This window comes from Anolis sagrei, chromosome 2, assembly GCF_037176765.1.
Source record: "Anolis sagrei isolate rAnoSag1 chromosome 2, rAnoSag1.mat, whole genome shotgun sequence".
NCBI lineage: Eukaryota > Metazoa > Chordata > Lepidosauria > Squamata > Dactyloidae > Anolis > Anolis sagrei.
The window spans coordinates 281475502-281500777 of NC_090022.1; the positions used below are offsets into that span (position 1 = coordinate 281475502).

The following is a 25276-nucleotide window of genomic DNA, read 5'->3' on the forward strand; positions in this document are numbered from 1 at the left end:
AGTATGACTTGCTCAAGGAAACCCAATGGCTATCCATAGCTCTGATGGGATTCAAACCCTGAGATCTAAGGTAGAATTGGGGATAATTTTTCTCTCGATAGTGGCATGCCATTTTCTTCTCCCAGGTCAATCTAGGGGCTGAAGTGTTATCTGGGAAGAAAGTGCTGGGAACCTTTTATTCATAAGTATGTCAAAAGAAAAGATCGGGAAGCAAGATAAGGACTCAAGGCCGGGACTGACCTCTAATCTGAATGGGTGGAAATGCTAAGCAAACAAATCAAAAGTTTAAAAGGTTCTCCTTAAGACGTGTTGGAGACTACTTGATTCCTGCATTCTCCAAGAGCTGCAATGTGTTCACAGGGTTTAGAAATGAATGACCACGTCACAGAAAATTGTTTTTTCAGGTACTTATTTCCTACTTTAGTGGTTTTATTTATTTCATGTCAAAAGCATTGCTTAAATAAATATAAAACTGATAATATAGAGTGGCTAAATAATTGTTGACCAAAAAGGGTCACCAGCGACTGCACTGTCTGTGGTATAACTGAATATTGCTCCCACAGAGAAGCACATCTCCATACATTTAAGTCCTCAGCCAGATATATGTGAGAAGAAGCATTCTTTCAAATATACCAAAGTGTTCAGGCGTCAAGCTAGGAGCCCCTGGTAGCGCAATGGGTTAAACCAGTGTTTCTCAACCTGAGGGTCGGGACCCCTGGAGGGGTCGCGAAGGGGTGTCAGAGGGGTCGCCAAAGACCATCAGAAAACACAGTATTTTCTGTTGGCCATGGGGTTTCTGTGTGGGAAGTTTGGCCCAATTCTGTCATTGGCGGGGTTCAGAATGCTCTTTGATTGTAGGTGAACTATACATCCCAGTAACTACAACTCACAAGTGTCAATGTTTATCTTCCCCAAACTCAACCAGTGTCCACATTTGGGCATATTAAGTATCTGTGTCAAGTGTGGTCCAGATCCATCATTGTTTGAGTCCACAGTGCTCTCTGGATGGAGGTGAACCACAACTCACAAACTCAAGGTCAATGCCCACCAAAACCTCCAGCATTTTCTGTTGGTCATGGGAGTTCTGTGTGCCAACTTTGGTTCAATTCCATCATTGGTGGAGTTCAGATGGCTCTTTGATTGTAGGTGAACTATAAATCCCAGCAACCACAACTCCCAAATGACAAAATCAGTATTCAAAATTGGGTGTATTGAGTATTTGTGCCAAATTTGGTCCAGTAAATGAAAATACATCAGATATTTACATTACAATTGATATCAGTAGCAAAGTGACAGTTGTGAAGTAGCAATGAAAATGATTTTATAGTTGAGGGTCACCACGACATGAGGAACTCTATTAAGGGGTTGTGGCAATAGGAAGGTTGAGAACCACTGGGTTAAACCCTTGTGCCAGCAGGACAGAAGACCGCCAGGTCGCAGATTCAAATCCGGGGAGAGCACAGATGAACTCACTCTGGCTCCCCATGCGGGGACATGAGAGAAGCTTCCCACAAGGATGATAAAACATCAAAACATCCGGGTGTCCCCTGGGCAATGTCCTTGCAGACGGCCAATTCTCTCCCACCAGAAGTGACTTGCAGTTTCTCAAGTCGCTCCTGACATGCACACACACACACACACACACATACACACACACACACACAAAGGCATCAAGCTATTTAAGTTTTCAAATATCATTACCAATACTTTAAAAGGATCCCAGAATTTTGTTGTCAGCAAGGATACATTCATACTCTCTTTTTAAAGTTTCCTGCTGAAAAAAATAAAAGAAAATCCCAGATAAATGTGCAAAAATAGTCACTATCAAGCCCAGTGACTACTATCATATGCTTACTAACGTATTTGTGGGCTAATTCATTGGTTTAGATCAGTTAGCATTGCCATGGGCAACAGTATTTTCCACATACAGTTGAATGTAAACAGTGGATTCATTCTTTAACTGCTATGGAATTCTGTGAGTGCCAGATGCTTCATAACCCTGGAGTATGTTCTAGGCGTTTCACAGAACATGGACTAGTCTTCTCTGTTGCCCTACATAAACTACCAAAAATGGGCTTCTGTTGCAGCAAATCAATTGATAAGGTAAAATCGATTAGAAACCCACACCACTATTACTGAGTTTTCCGTTTAGGTAGCCTCCCCCTTCTCCAGTAGAGTTCCTTCAGTGTGGGTTGGTCACTAACAGAGTTTGAAAATAGCTGTTTTCATTTAGCAGTCCAAATCAAGAACTGAGCGTCACTTCCTGGAAAGCAAGACTATTGAGAATGGCACAGTTACTGTTTTGGCAGCAGGGCAGTCTGTTAGAAGCCTGGCAGATAAAACAAGAGTTGCAGTTTCATTGAGCTGTGGCTTCACAACTCATTTTTATAGCTAAGAATTACAGTCTGGGACTCATCAGAAATATGCATAGGCTTAATGGGTAGAATTTCTGTTTATTTGTAGTGTAGGAAGTAATTGGGGTCTTTTAGAAAGTAGAAAACAAGTACTATGTTCAATAAACATGTGCCTCTGGCATGATTTTTGAAAATTGGAAGGCTTTCTTCATCAAACCTAGTCTCCCCCCCCCCCCTTTTTAACAAGAATTGTGTTTTATCAAAAGCCCACAAATTATCTCTTTACATAACAATTATTTTTGCCTGTTGTTGCTTATAAAAATCATGAACCAAGCAAATAATTATGCACATACTTTGGAACATTGAAACAAACCCATGGTTGTCATGCCTTACATTGCTTTGAAACTACTGAACATTATACTGTATGTGATGATGATACTGACGACAATAATGATGTTGAGGCTAAGATATTCGTTTTGAATTTTGGAGCACCCAGAGCACTTACTTCAAAACTGTATTAACCCATTTGGAGAGTGATGGCTGAGACCAGTAATTGACTTAAGTTATTGACCACAATGTGCGGACTGAGTTGGACATGGTTTTATCTTGGCGAATGGTTTATATGCAGTTTATGTTATATATATTTTTAACTGATTGTTTATGTATGATGTTTTAAAGATTTTTATTGTTAGCATTGAATTCTTGCAGTTATCCAGTTTGAGTCCCTCTACGGAGGTAGAAAAGATCGGGATATAAAAGTTTTAAATAAATAAATAAATACTTGTCACAGTAATAATAGCCCAGTATTATTTATCACAGGGACTGGCAACTTGGATGGCCCAAGGACTAATGTTTTGCCATTTGGATACTACAAAGGCTTCACGGAATGTCAGAAATGCCTTAAGAGAGGGTGAAAAAAACTTTTAAGGCACTAGAAGTCATCTTCTAGAGACAAAGTGTTGTTTAAATATTAAACAGCATGGGAGAAGGTACTCCAATTATCACCTAGTCCAAGTCTTCTATCTAGTCCAACTCTAGAGTCCCCTTGGGGAGATAGGGTGGGTTATTATTATATAGGGTGGGTTATTAATAATAATAATAATAATAATAATAATAATAATAATAATTGCATTCTATCCTGATTTTTGTTAATGCTGCTGGGCCATTGGGTTCAACAGCATCTAGTTACTGTTTAGCACTTATTGCTGTATGCCTTCATGACATTTCTGACATATTGTGACTATAAGAGAAATTAGATTTGTATGGACGCAGTTTCTCTTTGCTCTCCTCTGGGACTGAAAGTGTGTCATTAGATCAAGGTCAACCATTGGTTTTTATGCCATGTGGTAATTTGAACTCTGGTCTCCAGAGTCATAGTCCAATGCTCAAACCATCTGGTTTGGGTCTAGATTCCTATAGGATTGCCTTCTCCCATATAATCCATCCCTTAGGTGCATGAGGTCCTCTGGGGGACATTCAGGGTCCTAAGTATACCATCCAGAACCCGACTGGCAACCTGAGGACTTTTCATCGGCTGCCCCAAGACTATGGGATGACCTGCCAGAAGAGAGCTGACAGATAAAGGAGCTGTCAGAATTTAAGGCACAACTGAAGACCCATCACTTCTGGCAGGCCTACCCAGTCAACTTTGAAGCATAAGTCTGGATTTGCATTCTATTGCTGATGTGTTTCAATCTTAGTACCATGTGTTTTGGTGAATGGATTTTATAATGTATGTTTTGGCTGTGTGGTACCCCGCCTTGAACCATTAGGAGAGGTGGGTAACAAATAAGAAGAAGAGGAGGAAGGAAGAGAAGGAGGCAGCAGTGGCAGCAACTACAGTTATTTGGGCTTGTCACTTAGATATTCCCCGCATAATCTAAAGGGAATGAGATGAAAGGGATAGGCTTGGGAGAGATGGCAAAATCCATGTATGATGCTTTCTTCTTCTTCCATCCACTCAGGATAAGAAGGATAGTTCCTGAGCAGTGGCAGTTGAGAGGGAGATCCACTCCTGAGAGCTGGATGATGGCAGTGTAGCAAGTTGCATTTGCTTTTTATCCTTGCACGGTTTGAAACATGAACTGAAACTGTGCCTGTGAGGCTTTCCTGCATAAAAGCAGCCGCAGATTCCTATACCAGCTATTTACGTTATTGTTTTCTATCACACTTAACTATAAAAACATCCAAAATGTATAAGAACGCATCTTTCCATCTGCTGACAAAGCTGGCAATATTTATTATTTGCCCTTCTGGGAGCATAGCTTCTTCTGCCATCTCACAATGAGTTCTTACATTCTAAACTGCAATGCAAGGAGAAGGATAGGAGATAATTTCCAAGGCTTGAATTGTCTGTGTGGTCATGCCATAGCAAGCAGAAGTACTGTAATTGATCTGAAGTTTTGCGTTGTCCTTGGGATAATGGTTTATCTGGCTTTGGAAATATGATGTAGTTTAATAACATTTCTCCTTTCCTACTTGTTTAGGAGCCAGATGTGGCAGATACAGATAAGTCGCCAGATCCTTCAGGTGAAGAGGGATCCAAAGAAAATGGTGAAAGTCCAACTCGAGGAGGTGGTATTTTGAAGTACAGGAGCCGATCCCAAGGTACAGTAGGGAAGAATGGAAGGTTGCAGAATTCTTTTGAAGACTTTTTTTTTTTTTGAGAAAATAATCACTTGCAGAAGCCTGTTTGATAAATACTTGGGATTGAGCTTCCTTCTCATTTTGAAATGCACTCCTGTTGGTGTTGCAATTGTTTCATCGGCTGCCCCAAGACTATGGGATGACCTGCCAGAAGAGACCTGCCAGATAAATGAGCTGTCAGAATTTAAGACACAACTGAAGACCCATCACTTCTGGCAGGCCTACCCAGTCAACTTTGAAGCATAAGTTTGGATTTGCATTCTATTGCTGATGTGCTTCATTCTTAGTACCATGTATTTTGGTGAATGGATTTTATAATGTATGTTTTGGCTGTGTGGTACCCCGCCTTGAACCATTAGGACTTGAACTTTTCCTGCTTTTAGGAAGGCTGAATTTGCTTCTTTTCAGTTTTGCCTTTATTTATTTTGATGCCAATTAGTGTGCTCATTCTAATGACTTTGGTAGTTTCTTTTTGGCTCTGGATCTTAACCAAAACACTACACATTGTAGTAAGAAGTTGGGATAAATATTAAGCTATTTTCCAGTATAGTGTTTTGAGATGGGTAAGCTACAGCTATTGCTTCTATAATAAATTAATGTTACCCACTTGAACGCTCTCTCTCTCTCTATGTATTATCTATAAAGATAAATTTTATCTTACTTGCTTTTGATGATTTAGAAAATGTCTCCATCAGTCATTCCTTGAGTGTACATACAAAATGCTAAAATTAATGTACCTGATTCCATCACAACTGATAGATGTTAAAAGATGCTTTGATATATATGTATAATAAATGACATTGCTGGGTTATACCTTAGGGGCGGCAACTCGTTTAGAATCCGTAGGAGAAGATGATGAGTTGACAGTAGAAAATGGAGACGTGAATTATGAAATAGCAATGAAATATTCCCGTGGAGGGAGAAAACATTCTCTTCCCCAGCATCTGGACACAGGAACCAGACAGGTGAGACAGGCAAAAGGAGTCTGCGGTGATTAAATGGTCAACTAGTCCCTGTAATAGCCACTGTGTTAGCTTTATTGGTGGCTGTCTCTTAGAGGGGAAAAGAACATGGAGGAAGAAAATTCTTCATATGGGTGTTGGGAGGGGAAAAGGAGTGAGGAAGGAACTTCAATGGAAAGACCCCCACAGCCTGGCATCTCTCTTCAGGCATGGTGCTGTTTCTGTTCCGGGAGGGCAGTCCCACCTAAAATGGAGAGTTCTGAAGAAGGTTTGCTCTTGGCACTTCATTCTATGCACCTGAGGAAGTAGACTTGATTTATTAAAGTTTATGCTACCAACTTCATTCATCCTGCTTGTAAGGTGTTCAAAGATCCTTTTGTATATAGGTAGTTTGGGAATGTAATAGAAAAAAAACATGTAAAAAGAATGCTTGTTTTGGATGAAGCAGTGAAACAAAACATTTTTGGCTTTTGCATAATTGTTACCTGTAATTTATTTGCCTAGGAGTATCCTATTGTTAAGAAATCCACACGCTCTCTAAGTGCAGCTCAGGTTGAATACCCTTGGCGACTCACCCAGCCATCTATTATTTCCAACATTGTCTTGATGAAAGGTCAAGGAAAGGTAAGTATATTTAAGGCCATGTAGGCCATGTGAGTGTGTGCATGAATACATTTGTATGTGTGCATGTAAAAACATATTCTCTAGAGCGGGCCTGCACAACCTGCAGCTGCCTAGGTTTTTGGCCCTCCAACTCTTAAAAGGCCTAGCATCTTATCCAAAGGTCAGGAATTCTGGGAGCTGAAGCCCAAAACACTTGGAGGACAGTAGGTTGTTCAAGACTGCTCTAGAGCCATTCAATCCCTGCTGGACTATTCTATGCACCTACATCAGAAGAAGGAGTTCAAAGTTGTTTTCAATTTGTACCACTGATTCTTCTCCACTTTCACCTTTTTCCTACGTTATTCTCTTGTATTATAAAGTCTTGCAAGGGAAACTTTGGAATGCAAGTTTGCTTTATGTCAGTTTGCTATGTAGGGGGAAGGAGGCTTGGTAAAAAATTCCCCTCGCCAAGCAATGCCTTTATATCAGGAAAAGAGTTTTGAAAGGAAAACAAAAAGTACATTTCCTTCATCTTAGGGAGGAAGGGGCAAACGCAAGATACTCCACTTAGGCAGAAAAAATAAAATGCAAAGATACAGAATGGGAGACGCCTGGCTTGACAGCTGTACGTGTGAAAACAATCTCGGAGTTCTTGTGGACAACAAGTCAAACATGAGCCAACAATGTCATGTGGCGGCAAAAATTTTGATTTTGGCCTGCATAAATAGGAGTCTAATGTCTAGATCCAGGGAAGTCATGCTACCCCTTTATTCTGCCTTGGTCAGACCACACCTGGAATCACACTGTGCCCAATTCTGGGCATCGCAATTGAAGGGATGTTGACAAGCTGGAATGTGTCCTAAATGACTAAAATGATCAAGGGTCTAGAGAACAAGCCCCCTGAGGAGTGGCTTAAAGAGCTGGGCATGTTTAGCCTATAGAAGAGAAGGATGAAAGGAGACATAATGAGGGCCATGTATAAATATGTGAGGGGAAGTCATAGGGAGGAGGGAGCAAGCTTGTTTTCTGCTGCCCTGGAGACTAAGACACAGAACAATGGCTTCAAACTACAGGAAAGGAGATTTCACCTGAACATTAGGAAGAACTTCCTGACTGTTAGAGCTGTTCAACAGTGGAACTTTCTGCCCCGGAGTGTGGTAGAGGCTCCTTCTTTGGAAGTTTTAAAGCAGAGGTTGGATGGACATCTATTGGGGGTGCTTTGAATGCATTTTTCTTGCTTCTTGGCAGGGGTTTGGACTGGATGTTCTACAAGGTCTCTTTCAACTCTGATTGTAAGCAGTTATGATAGGAGAGAGATTTTTGAAAATAACAGGCCAATGTGGATCAGAGCTGAGTCACTCCACAACAGGAAAAGGCTGCAGGTGTTATTTTCCAGATTCCAAGATCTTCAGCATCTTGGAAATACTTGCTAGGTTGCAAAGATAGGATTTTGTGGGTGGCACCATCACATGTAACTTTGATGATACAGCTCCATCATTGTAATGACATTAATGTTACAACATCACAGTCATCATGTTCATACACACTGAGAAATAGAAAGAGTGATATATCGGAATCCAGTAGATACAGCATATTTGGCAAAAATCCTAGGACTGTTAGTTTCAACAATACATTTAGTGCCGTGGTTCAATTTCACATGAGGATCTTGCTGATGTTTCTGACAATAATAAGAAAATATCACTACAAGGAAAATAACAAGGAAAATAGTCAGGTCTGGTTGGGAAAGAATGTGGAGGTGCCATTTGTTCTTCTGGAAAAAAAGAATCATAACAATGGTTGCAAGCTTAATGGAATGGCACATGCTTTGGAAGGAAAGGCTTGTTCAGGATGAGTGGTCCCTCAGAGAAAGGAAATAAATTATGGATTACTTGGGGGTTAAAAGCAGCGAGGCTGGCCCTGCTAACACTTTGTAGACATTGTCAGTGGAAAACACATTTATATTTCCACAGGCAATATGACAGTGAGGGTGAACATAGGCAAGGGGGAGTGCTTCTTGGTCCTTCTGGCTGATGAAAGATGTGAACACACTGTTGAGATTGGCAGAAATAACTACCGGTATTTCAATCTATTTCTGCTATTCATGCAAAAAGAATTCTGAATATTCAGGCAGATTACTTGAGTTGCTTCAAGGTCCCTTGAAGGGGAATGGGCTTTGAAACATATTTTCAATCAGCTACAGGAAACTGGGGTAAATATGTTTGCATCAATGGGGTATGCAAATTTATAAAGATATGTTTCAATAGATGGAAGTCTAAATGCACAGTGATTTGCTTCTCTCACACAGTCATGGTCACTGTGTCTACTTTATGGATTCCCTCTTCAGGCTATAATACAGAGGGTGTTATAGAGAATTATAAATGAAAAGGCTCAGGTGATAGTGGTAGCTTCTTTTTGTCCTTGATGTCTGCAGTTTTCTGTTCTGTTTCAAGTGTCTATCAGACTGTCAATTAGCCTTCCCTTGAGGAAAGATTTGTTAGTCAATGGGTTTTTAAGCTACCCAAACCCACAATGGCTAAAACCAACTGCTTAAAAATTGAATGCAGCCAGTTGTTAGAACTATAATGTTGAGTACCAGTAGTAGAGACGATATTAGCTTCCCAAAGGAACTCGGCTCTGAGGATTTATGTTGTGACATGGAAAGCATTCATATCGTGGTGTAATAAACCTGTGTGTGCATAAGATACAAGCAAGGGGTGTGTTAGCTTTTCTACAAGCAAGCATTGAAAAGGGATTTCATCCAAAGACATTAAAAAGGTATTAGCAACAGTTATCTCAGTAGAGAGACAGAGATTAACAGTAAATCGTCATGTTAAATGTTCCCTAAGAGGAACAAATTTGAAGGCTCCAAGAATGTTGAATGGGTTTGCCAACTCGGGACTTAAATTTAATATTGAAAAACTGAATAGAGCCTCTTTTGGGGCCAGTAAAAAAGCATTTTTAAAATGCTTTGTGGTTTTTCTACTAGCTAATAACATTAGCTAGGAGAACTTCAGAAGTGGCAGCACTTTCTACAAGTGAGAATTTATGTCAGTTTACAAATAACTGACTTTGTCTGATGATAGAGCCTTCTTTTCTAAGTCGCCTTATACATCTATGCATTTTTAGATACTTCATTTATTTATATTTTGTCCATATCCATTCCATTCCATTCCATTGGAAAAAGTGGTGTATCCTTGATATTCACAGAGCAGTAAAATTGTACAGCTGGGACCATCTTGGACAGTTATGAATGTGTATGTACACACATGTTGATATAGTGTTACGCATCTGAAATCTCCAATTCTCACTTGCTGGTCAGCAATCAACAGGGGCTCTTCCCCTAATTGATCAGATAACAGCTAAGTGCCAGACCCATTCCCTCCTGTGAGTGACCTCTGATACAATAGGCAGAAACAGCACCCCTCTTGCAGTCTCCTCCCATGGGCCTAAGATTCTCAAGTTTGTGTTTGGGAGGGGAATAGGTGGGGGACATTGGTGAACAAATCCCTTTTGATCACATTGGCTGCTGCTCAGTGGCATACAGTCCCTATGTATCCCATAAGCTAGTGGCTCTGTAGAGATTGTGACTATGAATCAGACAAGAATTCTGGTTTACATAATCACAATTACCCAACACAATTCCAGCCAATACTAGTGTAACAAAAGCATTAATTGTACTGAAACATTCCCTGTGTTTAACTCAAAGTTAAGTACATGATATGTCTCTAAACACATGATATCAAAGTGGTTAAGAGCATCTATACATTGATGTTATAATTTAGTTCATAAGCCAGAGAACGTCTGTGCTCATTTAGCAAGATCAATGGCAATTATTCAACTGTATACATTATCTGTGCCTTTGGAGGATATTTTTGAGACACTAGAGTAGAAGGAACTACTCACATTTATTAACATTGCAGATTAGATAAATATAGGTCAGCAGAAGCAACTTTCAGCTGTAAGATTCTACAACCTGTACTGTATTTTTAATAAAGTCAGACACTCCCAGATGAAAATCTAGTGGTTAAGGGTAACTCTACTTGGCAGTGGAATGTTTCTTTGCAACACCCAGAGAATGAGATGTTGGTACTTATCATATATACTCATTCTTGGGAGTGTAGAGACATGATCCACACCCAAAGCAGATTGAGTCTATGAAAACTTTTGCTACCAACTTCTTTAGTCTTTGGGTTGCTATAAGATTGCTTTGCATACCCATTTTATATGAAAATTTACACATAGTATTTTACATTCATGTACAGGGAGTCCCTGAGTTGTAAACATCCATCTTACATCCGACTCATAGTTAAGGACGAGGGTGACAATTGGAAGTAAGAGAAAATCTTCCCTTAGGAAGGGAAATTCAGTCAGGAAGAGTTATCATGGGAAAAGGTGTCTCCACTGAAGCTTTCTCACTAGTCTCTGTTTCCACAATAGCACCCCCCCCCCCAAAAAAAACCCCCCGTATAAGCTAGAGTTACACTTTAAAATGCAGCTGTTCTGACTTCCAGCTTAAGAACAAACCTACAGAACCCATCTTATTTGTAACCTGGGGAATGTCTGTATTCTGTAACTTGACTCAAATATTCATAACTTTCAAAATTGAATTGAGTTTTTTGGTGGAAGACTATGTCATCAAACTTGAGGAGAGAAATCAGTGATACAAGAGGCAAAATATCTTTGACACTTGTGTATGGAATAACCCACTGGGTAATAGATTGCTCCTCTTCCGCCCCAAGAGTGAAGAGTGACACCAACACTTATTTGAAGCTCTTGAATTGGTCAGACAACTAACATTCCACTGTAGAATTTTGGGGGAAAATAGAAAAAAACCATTGAAATAAATAGGTAATGCGTGATGTCTGAGTAATTTTGACAGAATGAGGGAAATGGGGCCAGAGCTACAGAAACACCCTTGGAGTCTACATTTAACCCATACAGTATAGGATATGTTGTTTGTTCTTGCTCTACAACTACAAAATATTTAATGTCAAAAGTACTGTGGTATTCATAGTTATTTCAAGTCCTGAAGGGATGGAGACATGATCGATGTTCCACTTATTGGGATGGAGTTACACTTCACTTAAGAGCATGTTTACAGCTAGACAACGCTCTTGGATGCATATTTGTCATTAAAGCCACATGTGGCCTTGGTGTCATGGAAAATGGCCTTTGGCTAGTTTCTTAGCTGTGACCTTTCCTGGAAATGGATAGTCTGATCATAATGATGATGATCTCTCAATGAATGCAAGAATAAAGAGAGTGAGCCCAATCGGAAAAAAAATTGCCTGCAGATTGGCCCTGGAGGGGAATGTGGAACAATTTTCTCACATCTTTTTTTGGCTCCCTGGTAGATTTTAGATCAAGGAAAGGCTTTTTTTAAATAAAGGAAGTGATCTTGAAATTGGATCAACATTTTCAGAACATGAAAACAATAGCAGTGTTCCTCCAAGGTCTCCTGGGGCCCCTTAGCTCCAGGTAGTTGCCCACCTATGCTTTATTATGTTATACATAAGACTGTCTGTCTTACAAGACAGGACAAAATACTTCAGGTACTTCCAGAATGTAACATTGTGCAGTCAAGGTTTTCTCATCCTGTAGTTTTAAAGAAGTCTTTGCAATTTTCAAGTCCAGATTTTATATAGATGCAATGTTCATATTGGCTTCTTGATCTGCCAACAGTTTGTGAATAAATAATACCAAGATTATAATCTATTCCATCCTGTTTCCCTTCTCTTCTATATGTGGCAGGGTCTTGGATTCAGCATTGTAGGAGGACAGGATTCTGCTCGAGGACGCATGGGAATTTTTGTGAAGACCATTTTCCCAAATGGAGCTGCAGCTGCTGATGGCAGATTAAAAGAAGGTATTGCAACAATGCACAAATTTCTATAACCCCGACTACTTTTATAATCAAGCTTAAGGACTGAGAGAGGCTTTGATAGAACCTGGAATGGCTGCAGATTCCAAAAGTTGATAAAAAGGAATCCTGTACATCTTTACACAATGAGAAAAATAAATGTCTAGGATACACCTTTGTGGTGTTCATTCCACTTCATCTCATGTATAAATTTAATGTATAACCCTTGTTTAAATAGTAGGAATAATAGGAACAACACTTGGAGTAATAGCCGTACAACATTTTTAGCTGGTCATGTACAGTTTATTCTGAGTACTTGCTTATAATGGTCTTTAGCATTTGTATTTCATATTTTATGAAAAAGAGAGAAAATAATGGAACTGAATAAGCTTGAAATTGCGTGTATTTTTTAGAAAAGGACTGTATCTCCTCTCTGAATGTTGATGTGGATTTTGATTACCAGGTGATGAACTTCTAGAAGTTAATGGAGAAACCTTACAAGGTCTAACCCACCAGGAAGCCATTAAAACTTTTAAGGTAAGAGAATTGCAGACAGAGCTTCCCTGACACAATATAAATAATAACTGCTAAGTGGCCATTGTAGTATTTTGTAAATGTTACTAATGCTAATCGTTTTGTGACATCAGAATGATCTATCTTACATGACAAAGTTTTAATATAATGTTTCATACATAATAATGTTATCCTAAATTCCAAAGATTGACTCCCTGTGATAGATTCCTTTTTGGAGATGGTCTACATAATGACCAGCAAAACTAGTGCCAGTACAGGTTTTGATTAGCATATTATGTGTATATAGCGTGTATATGTGGTATTTCAGTTATCAAGTGTGAGAGACTGTATATGTAATCACTCGAGTGTTATTAGTACAGGACAGAATTAATATTTTTGGCAGATATTAACATTTGCCAGGTAGTAATAGTCAATATTACTTCATAATCTCAGTCCTATAGAATACTATATGTAATCACACCATTTAGCTATATAAGAAATCCATAACATTTGCTATTTAGCTTAACAAAGGGTTCTGTTGCTTCTTTAGCAACTCAAGAAAGGTGTGGTGACTCTCACGGTACGGACCAGACTCCGAAGCCCAAGCCTCACTCCAGCTCGGACGTTGCTGAGCCGGTCAGGCAAACCAAGCTCCAGTTCCAGCGGAGGAGCTTCTTTGTCTGGCAGCGAAGATGGAGATGCTTCTTCCGCCAGTCGCAAGGGACCTGGACCAAAGGATAGGATTGTCATGGATGTGACCCTCAATAAAGGTTTGAGGAAACTTGATACTATTCATTAGCCATTTCCCAAAATACCACAAAAGAAGATCATAGAAGCTCACAAAATGTTGCTTAAAAACTCTTAGAGAATCTTTGAGAAATCTTATGGAGGAGGGTTTAAAAACAATTAAAAACGGAGATCCTGCATCTATATTCACCAAAACTAGTGGTGCAAGAACACATTATTTGAAAATTCTTTTAACGAGTTTTTTCTTTCTCTCAGTAGAGTGAAAAGGTTTAGACAGACCATAAAAGATAATTTCTCATGACTTCTCTAACAGAACAGCTTTTTCTGTATCTGTACAAAGATCAAAAGTTTACATTTTACCTTATTTTTAGTAATAATATTAGGGGAAATATGTGTATGAACACTTCATCCTGAAATATTTTATTCAAAAGAAAACTTCTGTAATCCATTTTTTAAAAATCCAAAGAAAACAAAAGTGATTAAAATGCCTTTTATGTGAAAGTAGAATAGTATTTATTTTGGTTTCCAGGTAGATTTGTTTAGATTAGTATTTTAAAATTTACCATTTCAACCCTTTTCCCCATTATTTTTATAAATAATCAGAACTTCCTTGTCCTGCATACAAAATTAGTCATACAAGAATACACAATAAAACACTGTTTTCTCCATTACATTCCAATCTTTCTCTGCTGTTATACTTTTAAAAGCATATTAATAGGATCGTTGTACTTTATGGATGTAAGTTGTTTTGAAAGCTGTGTTTTTTTAAACAACAGACTACAAGCCAACAATGAAAAATCCTACAAACAAACAAGCCATGAGAATGGAAAGTTCAAAATCTGCTTTAAATTTATAGTGCATGTCTGTATAACCATAGTGAACCTTGCCAAGAATTTTCAGTGAAAACATTGACATATGAGTACTGAGAATACATTTAATTATTAAAAGTTGGGGAATAACAACCGTACATTTTACATAGGATGCTGACAAGAAAAAGCTTTATAATGGGTTTTCCATTATTTCAGCTTGCTCTGGGGGGAAACATGTGCATACAGGGAAAACAGAGGAACAAGAAGTCAAATATCTAAATGGACTTCTGTGAATTTTTCATTCCCTATTGGCCTCCCAACAGGAATATTCTGTGGGAAAAACCATGACAGAAATTATAAAACAGAGTTTATCAGATTGGTAGCAACTATAAGAGACATTGTTATAAAACATGATCTGTTTTAGAAAGTGTTTATGGATAAATGTTTCCATTCTTCACTTGTCTCAGAGCTTGCTGCTGCTCTGAATCTGTAGCAGGGTGAAACAGAGAAAAGTTAGGTTCATAAAAGGATGATGACAGCAGTTCATCCCCAGGAAGGAATGCTGCTACAGGGTCTTGTAGTTGGTTGAGTCATCTACCAAACATTACCCATAAGCCTTTGTGGATCGAGAAACTGGAACTGTTTTTAGAATGGAGGGCTCAACATAGGTATTTATAACATTGGTCATTATAAACTGTGCCAATATCATCTAATGAAAACACAGAATGCTGTATATTAAAGTAACAACCCACTGAAGCAAGACATGATCTGACTACCATATAAGACCCTATTACGTGAAAGTGAGGTAACATATATATTCTCAGATCACATATGTCCCTCTTCTATACTACATTAAGAGTAAAAGTGTGGAGATACTTTAGAAAAATCAGGATCAGATACATAATGCTCTAAATTTTTTTTCCAAAAACGTGTGTTTCAGCAACACTTGAGGTGTAGAGAATGAGGTATAGTCAGCGGGAAGTCAAATTAGTTTCCCTATCTGTTATCACTGATAGATATTTAAATATGAAGCCTCTTACAAGCTGAAAAGTCAATAGTAGTACAGTTTTGCACTTGATAATTGGAAGTGGGGAGAGGTCAACCCCACCTTCGAGTTCCTCCTACTGCCCTGTTTCATTCTCGTGGTATCTGTGGAATGCACACCTAAGGTATCCCTGGCGCCGATAGGCGGCAGCTCCGGAAATTTTCAACAATAATTAACCTGACTAAGGCCCTGCCCTTGCGCTCCCAAGCACATGTCCAGCCTAGTTCCCTTTTTTCCGCCACAGAAGTGGCAGCTCCTTTTTTCTCTCCTTCCTTACTCCTTTTTATTCTTTTCTTTCTCCATGGCCCCTAGCTTCAAAAGGTGCTCGGTGTGCCGGGGGAACTTCCCGGACACCAACCCCCATGATCACTGCCTCCTCTGCTTGGGGGAGGCGCACCCGGTGGCCTCCTGCTCGGCCTGCAGGGCGCTCACGCCCCAGGCCCGGAAGCGGAGGGAGACCCGCCTGAAAGTGCTCCTCTATGAGTGAGCGCTCTTTCCTCCCTCCTGCATGCTCCACCCGCCTTCTGCGGCGCCCCCGCATGGCCTCACCGCCTTCGCCGTTGCCTTCCCCGTCCTCTGGCTGCCTGACTGCGTCCTCCTCGAAGCGGCCTCCTCCGGGTGTGTCGGGCCGCAACTCCTCCTTCAAGCCGAAGAGGAGGAGGGAGGAGGAGTCTTCGGCTGCCGGACGTGCCCTGGCTCCGCCTCTGAAGTGTCCGGACCCACCCACTCCAGCGCAATTGCCGCACCGTATGCCCAGCCTGGCGTTGCAGGCCTCGGGCCCGCCCCCCCCCAATGCGGGGACAGCCGCTCGCCCGCAGGGCCCTTCACCATGCCTCCTCCCGCTTCTGGCGTTGGCGGAGCTTGAGGCCCAGGCCACGCCCCCATCCATCGCGGGCCTGCGCCCTTCCGAGGGAGGCCCTCAACACTTGCCTCCCTCGGACCTGGCCTATCGGGCCCAGCAGGCCGGGTCGGCTTTCTCTCCCTTTCGTTCTCCCAGCCCGTCCCAGTATGCCCTCCCGACATTTACTTTGCCTCCACGGGCCGCCCGCCCATCGAGCAGCCTTATTACCTGGCATGGGGCAGGCGGCATGCCTTCTTATTCAAGGGACCAGTCCATCCACCGGTCCCCGGGGGGCCAGGCCTACATCTATGCACCAGTTTTGGTGCTTGAGCACAACCCTCCTGCTCCACAGGCCCTGGCGGCCCCACGCCATGCCTTGCCCTCCCTTCCGCCTCTCGAGGCCGACGATGATGCTGATCCCCAGGACTTTTCCTCCCATTCTGGTTCCCATGCCTCTCTCCAGCTGGACCCGACGCCCCCAACGCATCCTCTGGCCCCTCCGGACATGTCTGCATTCACCGCCCTCCTCGCCCGCCTCTCTAGAGCCCTCAAGGTCCCAGTGGCTGCCCCACGTCAACCTGTTGATGACTTTCTCTCTCCGTCGGACAAACAGCAACAAGCCCCGCTTCCCATGGCGGTTCTCTCGGGGATCCCATACCTCCTCCAACTCACCAAGACCCCCAACCTTCCACCGCCTTCTGTCAAACCTGTGTCGCGGAGGAACGACTTGCTCTACAAGGTTGACCTTACCTCTGCCTCCTGGATCGCTCGGCTCCCCCCAACCGAATACGGTGGTGGCCGACATGACTCTGGGCAAGCGCTTCAAGCCTCACAGTACCCCCTCTGACAAGGAGGGCCGAAAACTTGACTCCATGGGCAAGAAGGTACATACCAGTGCGGCCTTTGTCGCCTGTCTTGCGCACTATGAGGCTTATTTTGCCTCATGCCAGATCTACCTTTGGAAGCTTATGTCCTCCTATGTGCCTTACTTACCAGATGCCCAATGTCCTTTGGCGGAAGCGATTCTCCAAGAGGCTCTCACCTTATCCAGGGCGTAGAAGGATATGGCTAAGCATGCTGCAGACTCCTCGGGCCACCTCCTTGCGACCTCCACGGCCATCCGCCGCCATGCTTGGCTTCGCGCTTCTACCCTTTCGGAAGAGGGCAGGGCACTGGCCGAAAATCTACCTGTTCATGACTCGGGCCTCTTCAACCCGGAAACGAACTCCCAACTCAAGGAAACACAGGAAGTTCGCCAGGCAGCCCATAAGTTTGGCTACACCATTCAACGGCCCACTCGTACCTCGGGTCGGTGGGCTTCTTCCCCGGCTTTCTCCTGCAGGCCTTACCAGTCGGGCAACAGGCCCTTCCCTCAGGCCTCCCTGCCCAAACACCCAGGCAACAACAGCCTGCTCGCCCGGCCCACCAGGCTAAGCCCGGGTTTCAGGGCAAGGAGCGATGTCGCTTTTAGAGCAGCCTTGCCCTCCTGCCCCTCTCCCACCTCCCCCGCATTAGAGCCCCCTTCCCTTTCCGGGCACGGCGATGCCCTCCCATTTTTGTTAGATTTTCATGTCCTTGAGCGGCGCCAACTTGTGCCGGGGGTCCATTTTCAGTTTGGGTCGTGTCTTGCGACCTTCCTTTCGGCCTGGCAGGCCATCACCACGGACAAGTGGGTCCTTGGTGTGGTTCAATCTGGCTACACCATTGATTTTCTTTCTTTACCCCCTACAGGGTTTGTGAAGGCCACCCACCCCTCCCAGGAGTTATGGGAGGAGGTCTCCTCTTTACTATTGAAGGGAGCGATTGTCCCGTTAAACCCCGACTCTTTTCAGTCGGCTTTGCTTTCTCGATATTTTTTAGTTGCGAAAAAGGGGGGAGGCCGGCGGGCCATCCTCGACCTTCGGGAGCTTAATACTTATGTTTACTCCCCTACCTTCCGGATGGTAACTCTCCCTACCATCCTCCTGCTTCCCCCCTCGGGAGCGTGGTTTGCCACGATCGACCTACGTGACGCCTATTTTTCCGTAGCGATCTCTCCCTCCCATCATCGGTTCCTCTCCTTTATGATAGGTGATCAGGCTTTCTCCTACCAGGTGCTCCCCTTTGGGATTTCCACTGCCCCCAGGGTGTTCACGAAGTGCATGGCCGCGGCGGCGGCCTTCCTTCGCACTCAGGGCATCACTGTATTCCCCTATATAGATGATTGGCTCCTCGTGGGCCACTCCCGTCACTCGCTCCTCTCTGACATCCGCTTCACCCTCTCCCTTCTCCAGGACCTGGGCCTCGTGGTGAATCACACCAAGTCACGGCTCACCCGTACGAGGACCATACAGTTCATTGGGGCGGTCCTCGAATCAGCCTCCCGTACCGCCTTCCTCCCCGACAATCGCTTCCGGACTCTGCGTCTCCTCCTGCTGACTGCCATCCGCCTCCCATTGGTCCCTGCAATGCATATCCAGTCCATCCTGGGCCATATGGCATCGACGATGGCTGTCACCCCCTTCACTCGACTTCACATGCGCAGGCGTGGTTCCTCCGTCATTTCAGCCACCTCCACGACAGTCCTCGGACGTCCCTCCGCCTCCCGCCCCACATCCTCCACTCCCTTCTCTGGTGGCTGCACCGACCGTTGGTTTGTGCGGGCATGCCCTTCCATCCCAGGGACCCCTCCCGGATGCTTACCACAGACGCCTCCATGTCGGGCTGGGGGGCACACACCGGCCACCACTCAATGCAAGGGGTCTGGTCACTGACCGAATGCCGCCATCACATCAACTACCTGGAGATGCTCACCCTCTTCAAGGGCCTCAAGGCGTTCCGGGACCTCCTGGCTGGCCACACGGTACAGGTCCGCACGGACAACAACACCGTCGTGTGGTACATGAACAAGCAGGGGGGCACACGTTCTGCCTCCCTCCTGCAACTCACTCTTTCTATCTGGCATTGGTGCCTGGCCAACGGCATTCACATCTCGGCCATCCACGTCCCCGGGCAGTCCAATGACCGAGCCGACCTCTTGAGCCGCTCCCTTGCACCGGCCCACAAGTCGTCTCTCCACCCGGACGTCGTCGGGGACCTCTTCCGTCTGTGGGGACCTCCTTCGATAGACCTGTTTGCCACGCCAGACAACACGAAGTGCGCCCTCTTCTGCGCTTGGGGGGGGGCGACACCGGCACGAACCTCCTGCCTCGGCGATGCCTTCCTCTTTCGCTTGGTGGGACCCCGACTCTACGTATTCCCACCGATCCCGCTCCTCTCCAAGGTGGTCTCCAAGCTATACTGTGACCGGGCAGACGCCATCGTGATCGCCCCGTGCTGGCCTCGCCAGGCCTGGTTTCTCCTTCTAACCCACATGGTGGCCGGCTGCCACCACCGCCTGCCTCAACGGCCGGACCTCTTGACCATCGTGCAGGGCACTGTCCGCCACCCGGACACCCAGTGGCTTCGCCTCACCGCCTGGCGGATCCGACCGCAGACCTCTCCGCTGCGGTCTGGGACATCCTAGTCACAGCCCACAGGCCATCCACCCGACTTTCCTACGCCCGCAAGTAGGAGGTGTTCTCCGCCTTTGCTTGAGCTCGCCAGGCCAACCCTCTCACAGCACCGGCGCCCATTCTCCTGGACTTTCTTGCCTCCTTATTGCATAGGGGCCTGGCCCTATCCTCCCTCAAGTGCTACTTGGCGGCTGTCGCTGCATATAGGAAGCACCACCGCCTCCCATCTCCTTTTCAGGACCCGTTGGTACAGCTCTTCCTCCAGGGCCACAAGAATGCCTTTCCCCTCCGGCTCCGTCCTCCCCCTGCCTGGGATCTCCGCCTCGTTCTCTTCTCCCTCGCTAAGCCACCATTCGAACCTCTGGCCTCCGTCGACCTCCACCACTTCTCTTGGAAGACGGCTTTCCTCCTTGCCATCAATACGGCTCGGCAGGCGAGCGAACTAGCTGCCCTCAGGGCCGACGAGCCCTATGTCCAGATCCACAAGGACAAGATAGTTCTCTGGCCGAAAGTCGCCTCTCCGTTCCACTCTGCACAGGACATTGTCCTCCCGGCGTTCTTCCAGGCCCCCTCAACTCCATTGGAGCACGCCCTCCATCTTCTCCATGTCCGGAGGGCGCTGCTCTACTACCTCGACCACACAAAGCCCTTTCGGAAGTCTCCCCGTCTCTTCCTCCAGTACAGACCCGACACCGGGGGGACCCCGGTGTCCTCACAGCGCCTTGCGGCATGGGTCCTCACAACAATCCGCCTCGCCTACCACCTGGCGGGCAAGGACCCCCCGGAAGGCCTCAAGGCTCACTCCACCCGGGCGGTGGCAACCTCCACTGCCTTCTCCCGCGGAGTCCCGCTTGACGACATCTGCAGGGCCGCTACGTGGTCTTCGCCGCTGACCTTCATCCGGCATTATACGATTGACCTGTCGCGGAGCCAAGCAGCGTTCGGGAGAGCGGTTCTTTTCTCAACTCTTGCATGACGCCCACCGGCCTAGGTAGGTGGCTTTTTTAATCTACCTTAGGTGTGCATTCCACAGATATCACGAGAATGAAACTGTGGTTGCTTACCTGTAACCATGGTTCTTCGAGTGGTCATCTGTGGAATCCACACCACCCCGCCCGTCCTCCCCACATCGTTCATGCCTTCGTCTCTGCCGCTTCTGTGGCAGGGAACTAGGCTGGACACGTGCTTGGGAGCGCAAGGGCGGGGCCTTAGTCAGGTTAATTATTGTTGAAAATTTCCAGAGCTGCCATCTATCGGCGCCAGGGATACCTTAGGTGTGGATTCCACAGATGACCACTCGAAGAACCATGGTTACAGGTAAGCAACCACAGTTTCTGAGTCCATGGCAAGAAATACCATGGGGACCACTTTGACCTATTGAGATGCCTAGAATCCCCTTTTAGTTTCTTCTTCTGATCAGAGCTGGGTATTGGTTGAATACCTGGCTGGCACTCCTTGGTTTCCAATTCAACAATGCAGTATTTTTATACTTTGTGATTATTGTAATGAACTGTTCAGACACTATTTGTTCTTTGTTTCTTTATAGAACCAGGTGTTGGGCTGGGCATTGGTGTTTGTTGCCTCACTATGGAAAATAGCTCCCCAGGTATATATATTCATAGCTTGGCCCCTGGATCTGTGGCTATGATAGACGGAAGGTTAAGGTTAGTCCTGAAATTTTATAGCATTATTTGTTTCCTGTATACCGTCTGCTCTGAGTTGCTATTTATATTTGCAATATAATGTCTGTAGTTAACTATGAAGCTTGTCTCAAATAAGGTCATTATGCCCAAAGGGAGCTGAGGACCCCTTGGCCCTCACTGTTGCAATCTGTCATAATCCTGTTTTCAAATCAAAATTTATCTGACAGTGGTTGGGAGGGCTTGCAGTAGGACCCTCGTTAAACTAGATTCACTCCTACTAACATGCATATATAAGATTTCTGTTGCTAGACATTGTTTATTTATTTATTTGGAGTATTTATACCTTGTTCTTTATCCATAAAGGCTCTGTTTATGTTTTTACACCTTGTAAAAAGCACTGATGTGAGTTTAATATCCTGCAGGCATATAATACTGGATTTCTTTTTTCCTTAGCCGTGGTGATCAGATTCTGGAAGCAGATTCAGTCAGCTTGCGCCATGCAGCTCTAAGTGAAGCTTATGCCGTTTTGAGAGAACGTAGTCCAGGTCCAGTTCATCTCATCATTAGTCGCCATCCCAACCCAAAGGTATGAATTTATGAATTACTCTAGATACCTTATTAAACCAAGATGAGGACAAAACTATTTTAGACGGGTAGCAAAGTTCCTAGCCGCTAACCATTGACTAGCACCCTGAACAGACTGAGAAGAATTGCAATGTTTGCAAGATATTCCTAAACTTAATTTATAAGAGTGCCAGTTCAAAAGACTGTTCACAGGTCTGTTGTTTGATAAACCAATTAAAATGAACGTAACTGTTGCACTTACAGATTTGAGCAACAGATTCTAACCAGTATCTGATAGTTTACAAATCAAAGTGCTCAATATTGTTTTAAGTCCTATCAACAACCCAGTCTTGCAAATCAAAGTGCATTTTCATCTGTATTATATTCATTGTCCTTTATGATTTGTAACTGCATCCCTGTTCATTGACTTTGTGTATTAGTGAGGTAGTGGATAAGGAATTGTTTTGTGTTGGCAAATGCACCAACAACATGACAAGGGCTAGATTAAACTGGCTAAAGTAGTGTTTTATGAAATGAAGATTCGGAGTTTGTACATAATACTTCTTTGGACTACAAGTCTCAGAATCTTACATTCTATATGACCAATTGCCATGCTGATTGGGGCCTTGCTGGGATTTGTAAGCCCCAAAACATAGTGTTCCCAATATCTGAAAATTGTCTAAAATATTTTGAGCAGTGGATTGTCCACAGAGACAAAATTATGTACAATCATCAGGTGCTGCCCCAACTTTCTCCTGCTCACATAGGAAAATATTATCTCATGGAGTTCACCATAACCATATTCATTATTTATTTTGCTGGTAATTAAAATATTTCACAGTCCTTTGTTTTTTCAAGTGGGAATATAGCATTGTTTCAATTTTCTTCTTACCGCTTTAGATCAAAATGCTTAACATGTTGTCTCAGGTATTGTTGGACTGCAGCTCCCATTGGCCTTCGCTGATTCAGGCACTTGTAAAGAATGATAGGAGTTGCACTTATAGCAGCCCAAGGGCCACATTTTCTTGATCCCTTAAGATTATTTATTTTAAGATTGTATTTTATGATTGTATTTTTCCTACCATTTGGATTTTGATTTAATCTTAGGAGTCACTTAAAGAAAGGGGCTAAGACTTATAGCATCCTTTTTGCAATAAGCGTATTTTGTAGCTAACACACGTTCCATCAGATAGAATGTTTTTGTTACCAAATTACCTGGTATTCAGGTTTTTAGGTACTCCCAAAACCAATATCACACATCCACAAATATTTTTCTTCCTTGTTATTCTGAGAGAATATGTCACTGAAACCTCTTTTAAAATGCTGAGTTTGCTTTGAGGTTCTTTCAGTTTTTCTCTATCCAGGTGGTTCAGATTTCTGATCTCCTTCGGTGTTTCATGTTCATTCATGAAAAATATTTTGATTTACTCTGGCATTGCCAGTCAAGGGAGTTGGTTTTGTGTTGCAACTGTTTTGCACTTCCCACAGTTAAATCTAAATACTGTATATTTTTTGTAGAGACAAAAAAAAAAATGGGACATGAGTGGGCAGGTAATTAAAGCAGTCTTCATATCATACATTTATAAATAAAAGAATAGCTCTAAAATGGCAATAGATAAATTTATGCAGGATAAGGTTGTTCGCAGCCACTTTTCTTGGTGGTTATGTATTACTTTTATTACCAAAATCAGTATGTTGTTAAATATCAGTTGTTGAGGTGGAATATCATGTGGAAGGTTTGTAGGCTTTCCAGTGGTATCTGATTTGCTACTATTTAACAATAACTGACAAAAGTTAATATCAATTTCCAAATTAATATTAGGTTTCAGAACAGGAAATGGATGAAGCCATAGCACAAACTACTCAGCGAGAACACAAGGATGCTGCTTCATCTCACAGCACAGGTACTGGTCTGTTTGTTTCTAATATTCTCTCAAACCTGTCTCTTGACATCGACAGCATTACTACAGACATCTATAATAACTAGAGATAGCAGAACTACATCTCTGTGTATATGTTGTGTAAGGGAAATTTCCCAATCTAATTAGACAAAGTAAGATGTTTCCACTGGTGGCTGAGCCGCTACTTTGTAACCCTTCATGTTTAATTTTATTAGTTAAAGTTGCTGCAGAACTAGAGAAGAGTCATGTGGCACCTTACGAACTAAGATTTTTTTTATTTGTCATAAGCTGTCTTGGACTGCAGCCTACTTTGTCAGCAAAGACTCTCCTAAGACGTGTCTGTTTTAATCTCATTTGTTCTGAATACCTTGTATAGTCAGACATACTGTTAGAGAATAGGCAGCCACCCTCTGCATAGACTGTGATTATACATATTATTGTATAATAGCAAGTTTGATTACTCCTCATATGTCTCTTATTCATGGGGTCCTCACATTCACAGTAGTATTTGAGAAGGAAATCAAATATTTGTTTCCTGAGGTTTCCATTGGCGTTGCACTAGAATAGAATCAGGAAACAAACATAAACTAAAACAGTGTTTGCAATTATTTGTATAAAATGTATATGTTTATAAGCTTGTAGGGCTCCCTGGTGGCATAGCGGGTTAAACTGCTGAGTTGCTGAACTTGCTGACTGAAAGATTGGCAGTTCAAATTTGGAGAGCAAGCTGAGCTCCCACTATTAGCCCCAGTTTCTGCTAACCTATCAGTTTGAAAACATGAAAATGTGAGTAGATCAATAGGTACTGCTTCTGCGGGAAGGTAATGGCGCTCCATGCAGTCATGCCGGTCACATGTCCTTGGAGGTGTCTACAGACAGTGTCGACTCTTCGGCTTATACATGGAGATGAACACCACCCCACTGAGTTAGATACGACTAGACTTAATGTCAGGGGAAACCTTTACCTTTACCTATAATCTTGTATATGTATATAAAAGTATTAGTGCCTGTTGTGAGAATTTCACTTAGTGAAGGCTATTGTTTGAATGCTCAAGTTAGAGTCAGCACAAGGTAGGCAAACCCCCTAATCTTTGATGAGACTTGAAATTACTCCAGTCTCAGCCTTTTCTTTGTACAGTTAGCAGAAACGAAAGCTTTTCATGCAAGGATGGGTAGTAAGCTAGCCCTTCACTCTTTTTCCTAGCAGCATAGGCCTTCTGAGTTTATGCGGGTCAGAGAGGACCTGTCAATTACCCACATGGCAATAGCACATGCAGGCCAAAGGTAGATGGAG

The 25276-nt window shown here is 43.5% G+C and overlaps 1 protein-coding gene across 4 annotated transcripts in view; it reads left to right on the top strand.

Moving 5' to 3' along the window:
* Positions 1–25276, top strand: part of PDZD2 (PDZ domain containing 2) — a 342438-nt gene that overhangs the window by 282090 nt on the left and 35072 nt on the right. For all 4 annotated transcript variants that reach the window (XM_060761354.2, XM_060761356.2, XM_060761357.2 and 1 more), the window contains 9 exons: positions 4841–4961; positions 5820–5965; positions 6467–6586; positions 12317–12431; positions 12889–12962; positions 13489–13708; positions 21421–21538; positions 21971–22103; positions 23904–23985. In XM_060761354.2, the coding sequence (XP_060617337.2) occupies positions 4841–4961; positions 5820–5965; positions 6467–6586; positions 12317–12431; positions 12889–12962; positions 13489–13708; positions 21421–21538; positions 21971–22103; positions 23904–23985 (1129 nt within the window). The remainder of the gene's footprint in view (positions 1–4840; positions 4962–5819; positions 5966–6466; positions 6587–12316; positions 12432–12888; positions 12963–13488; positions 13709–21420; positions 21539–21970; positions 22104–23903; positions 23986–25276) is intronic.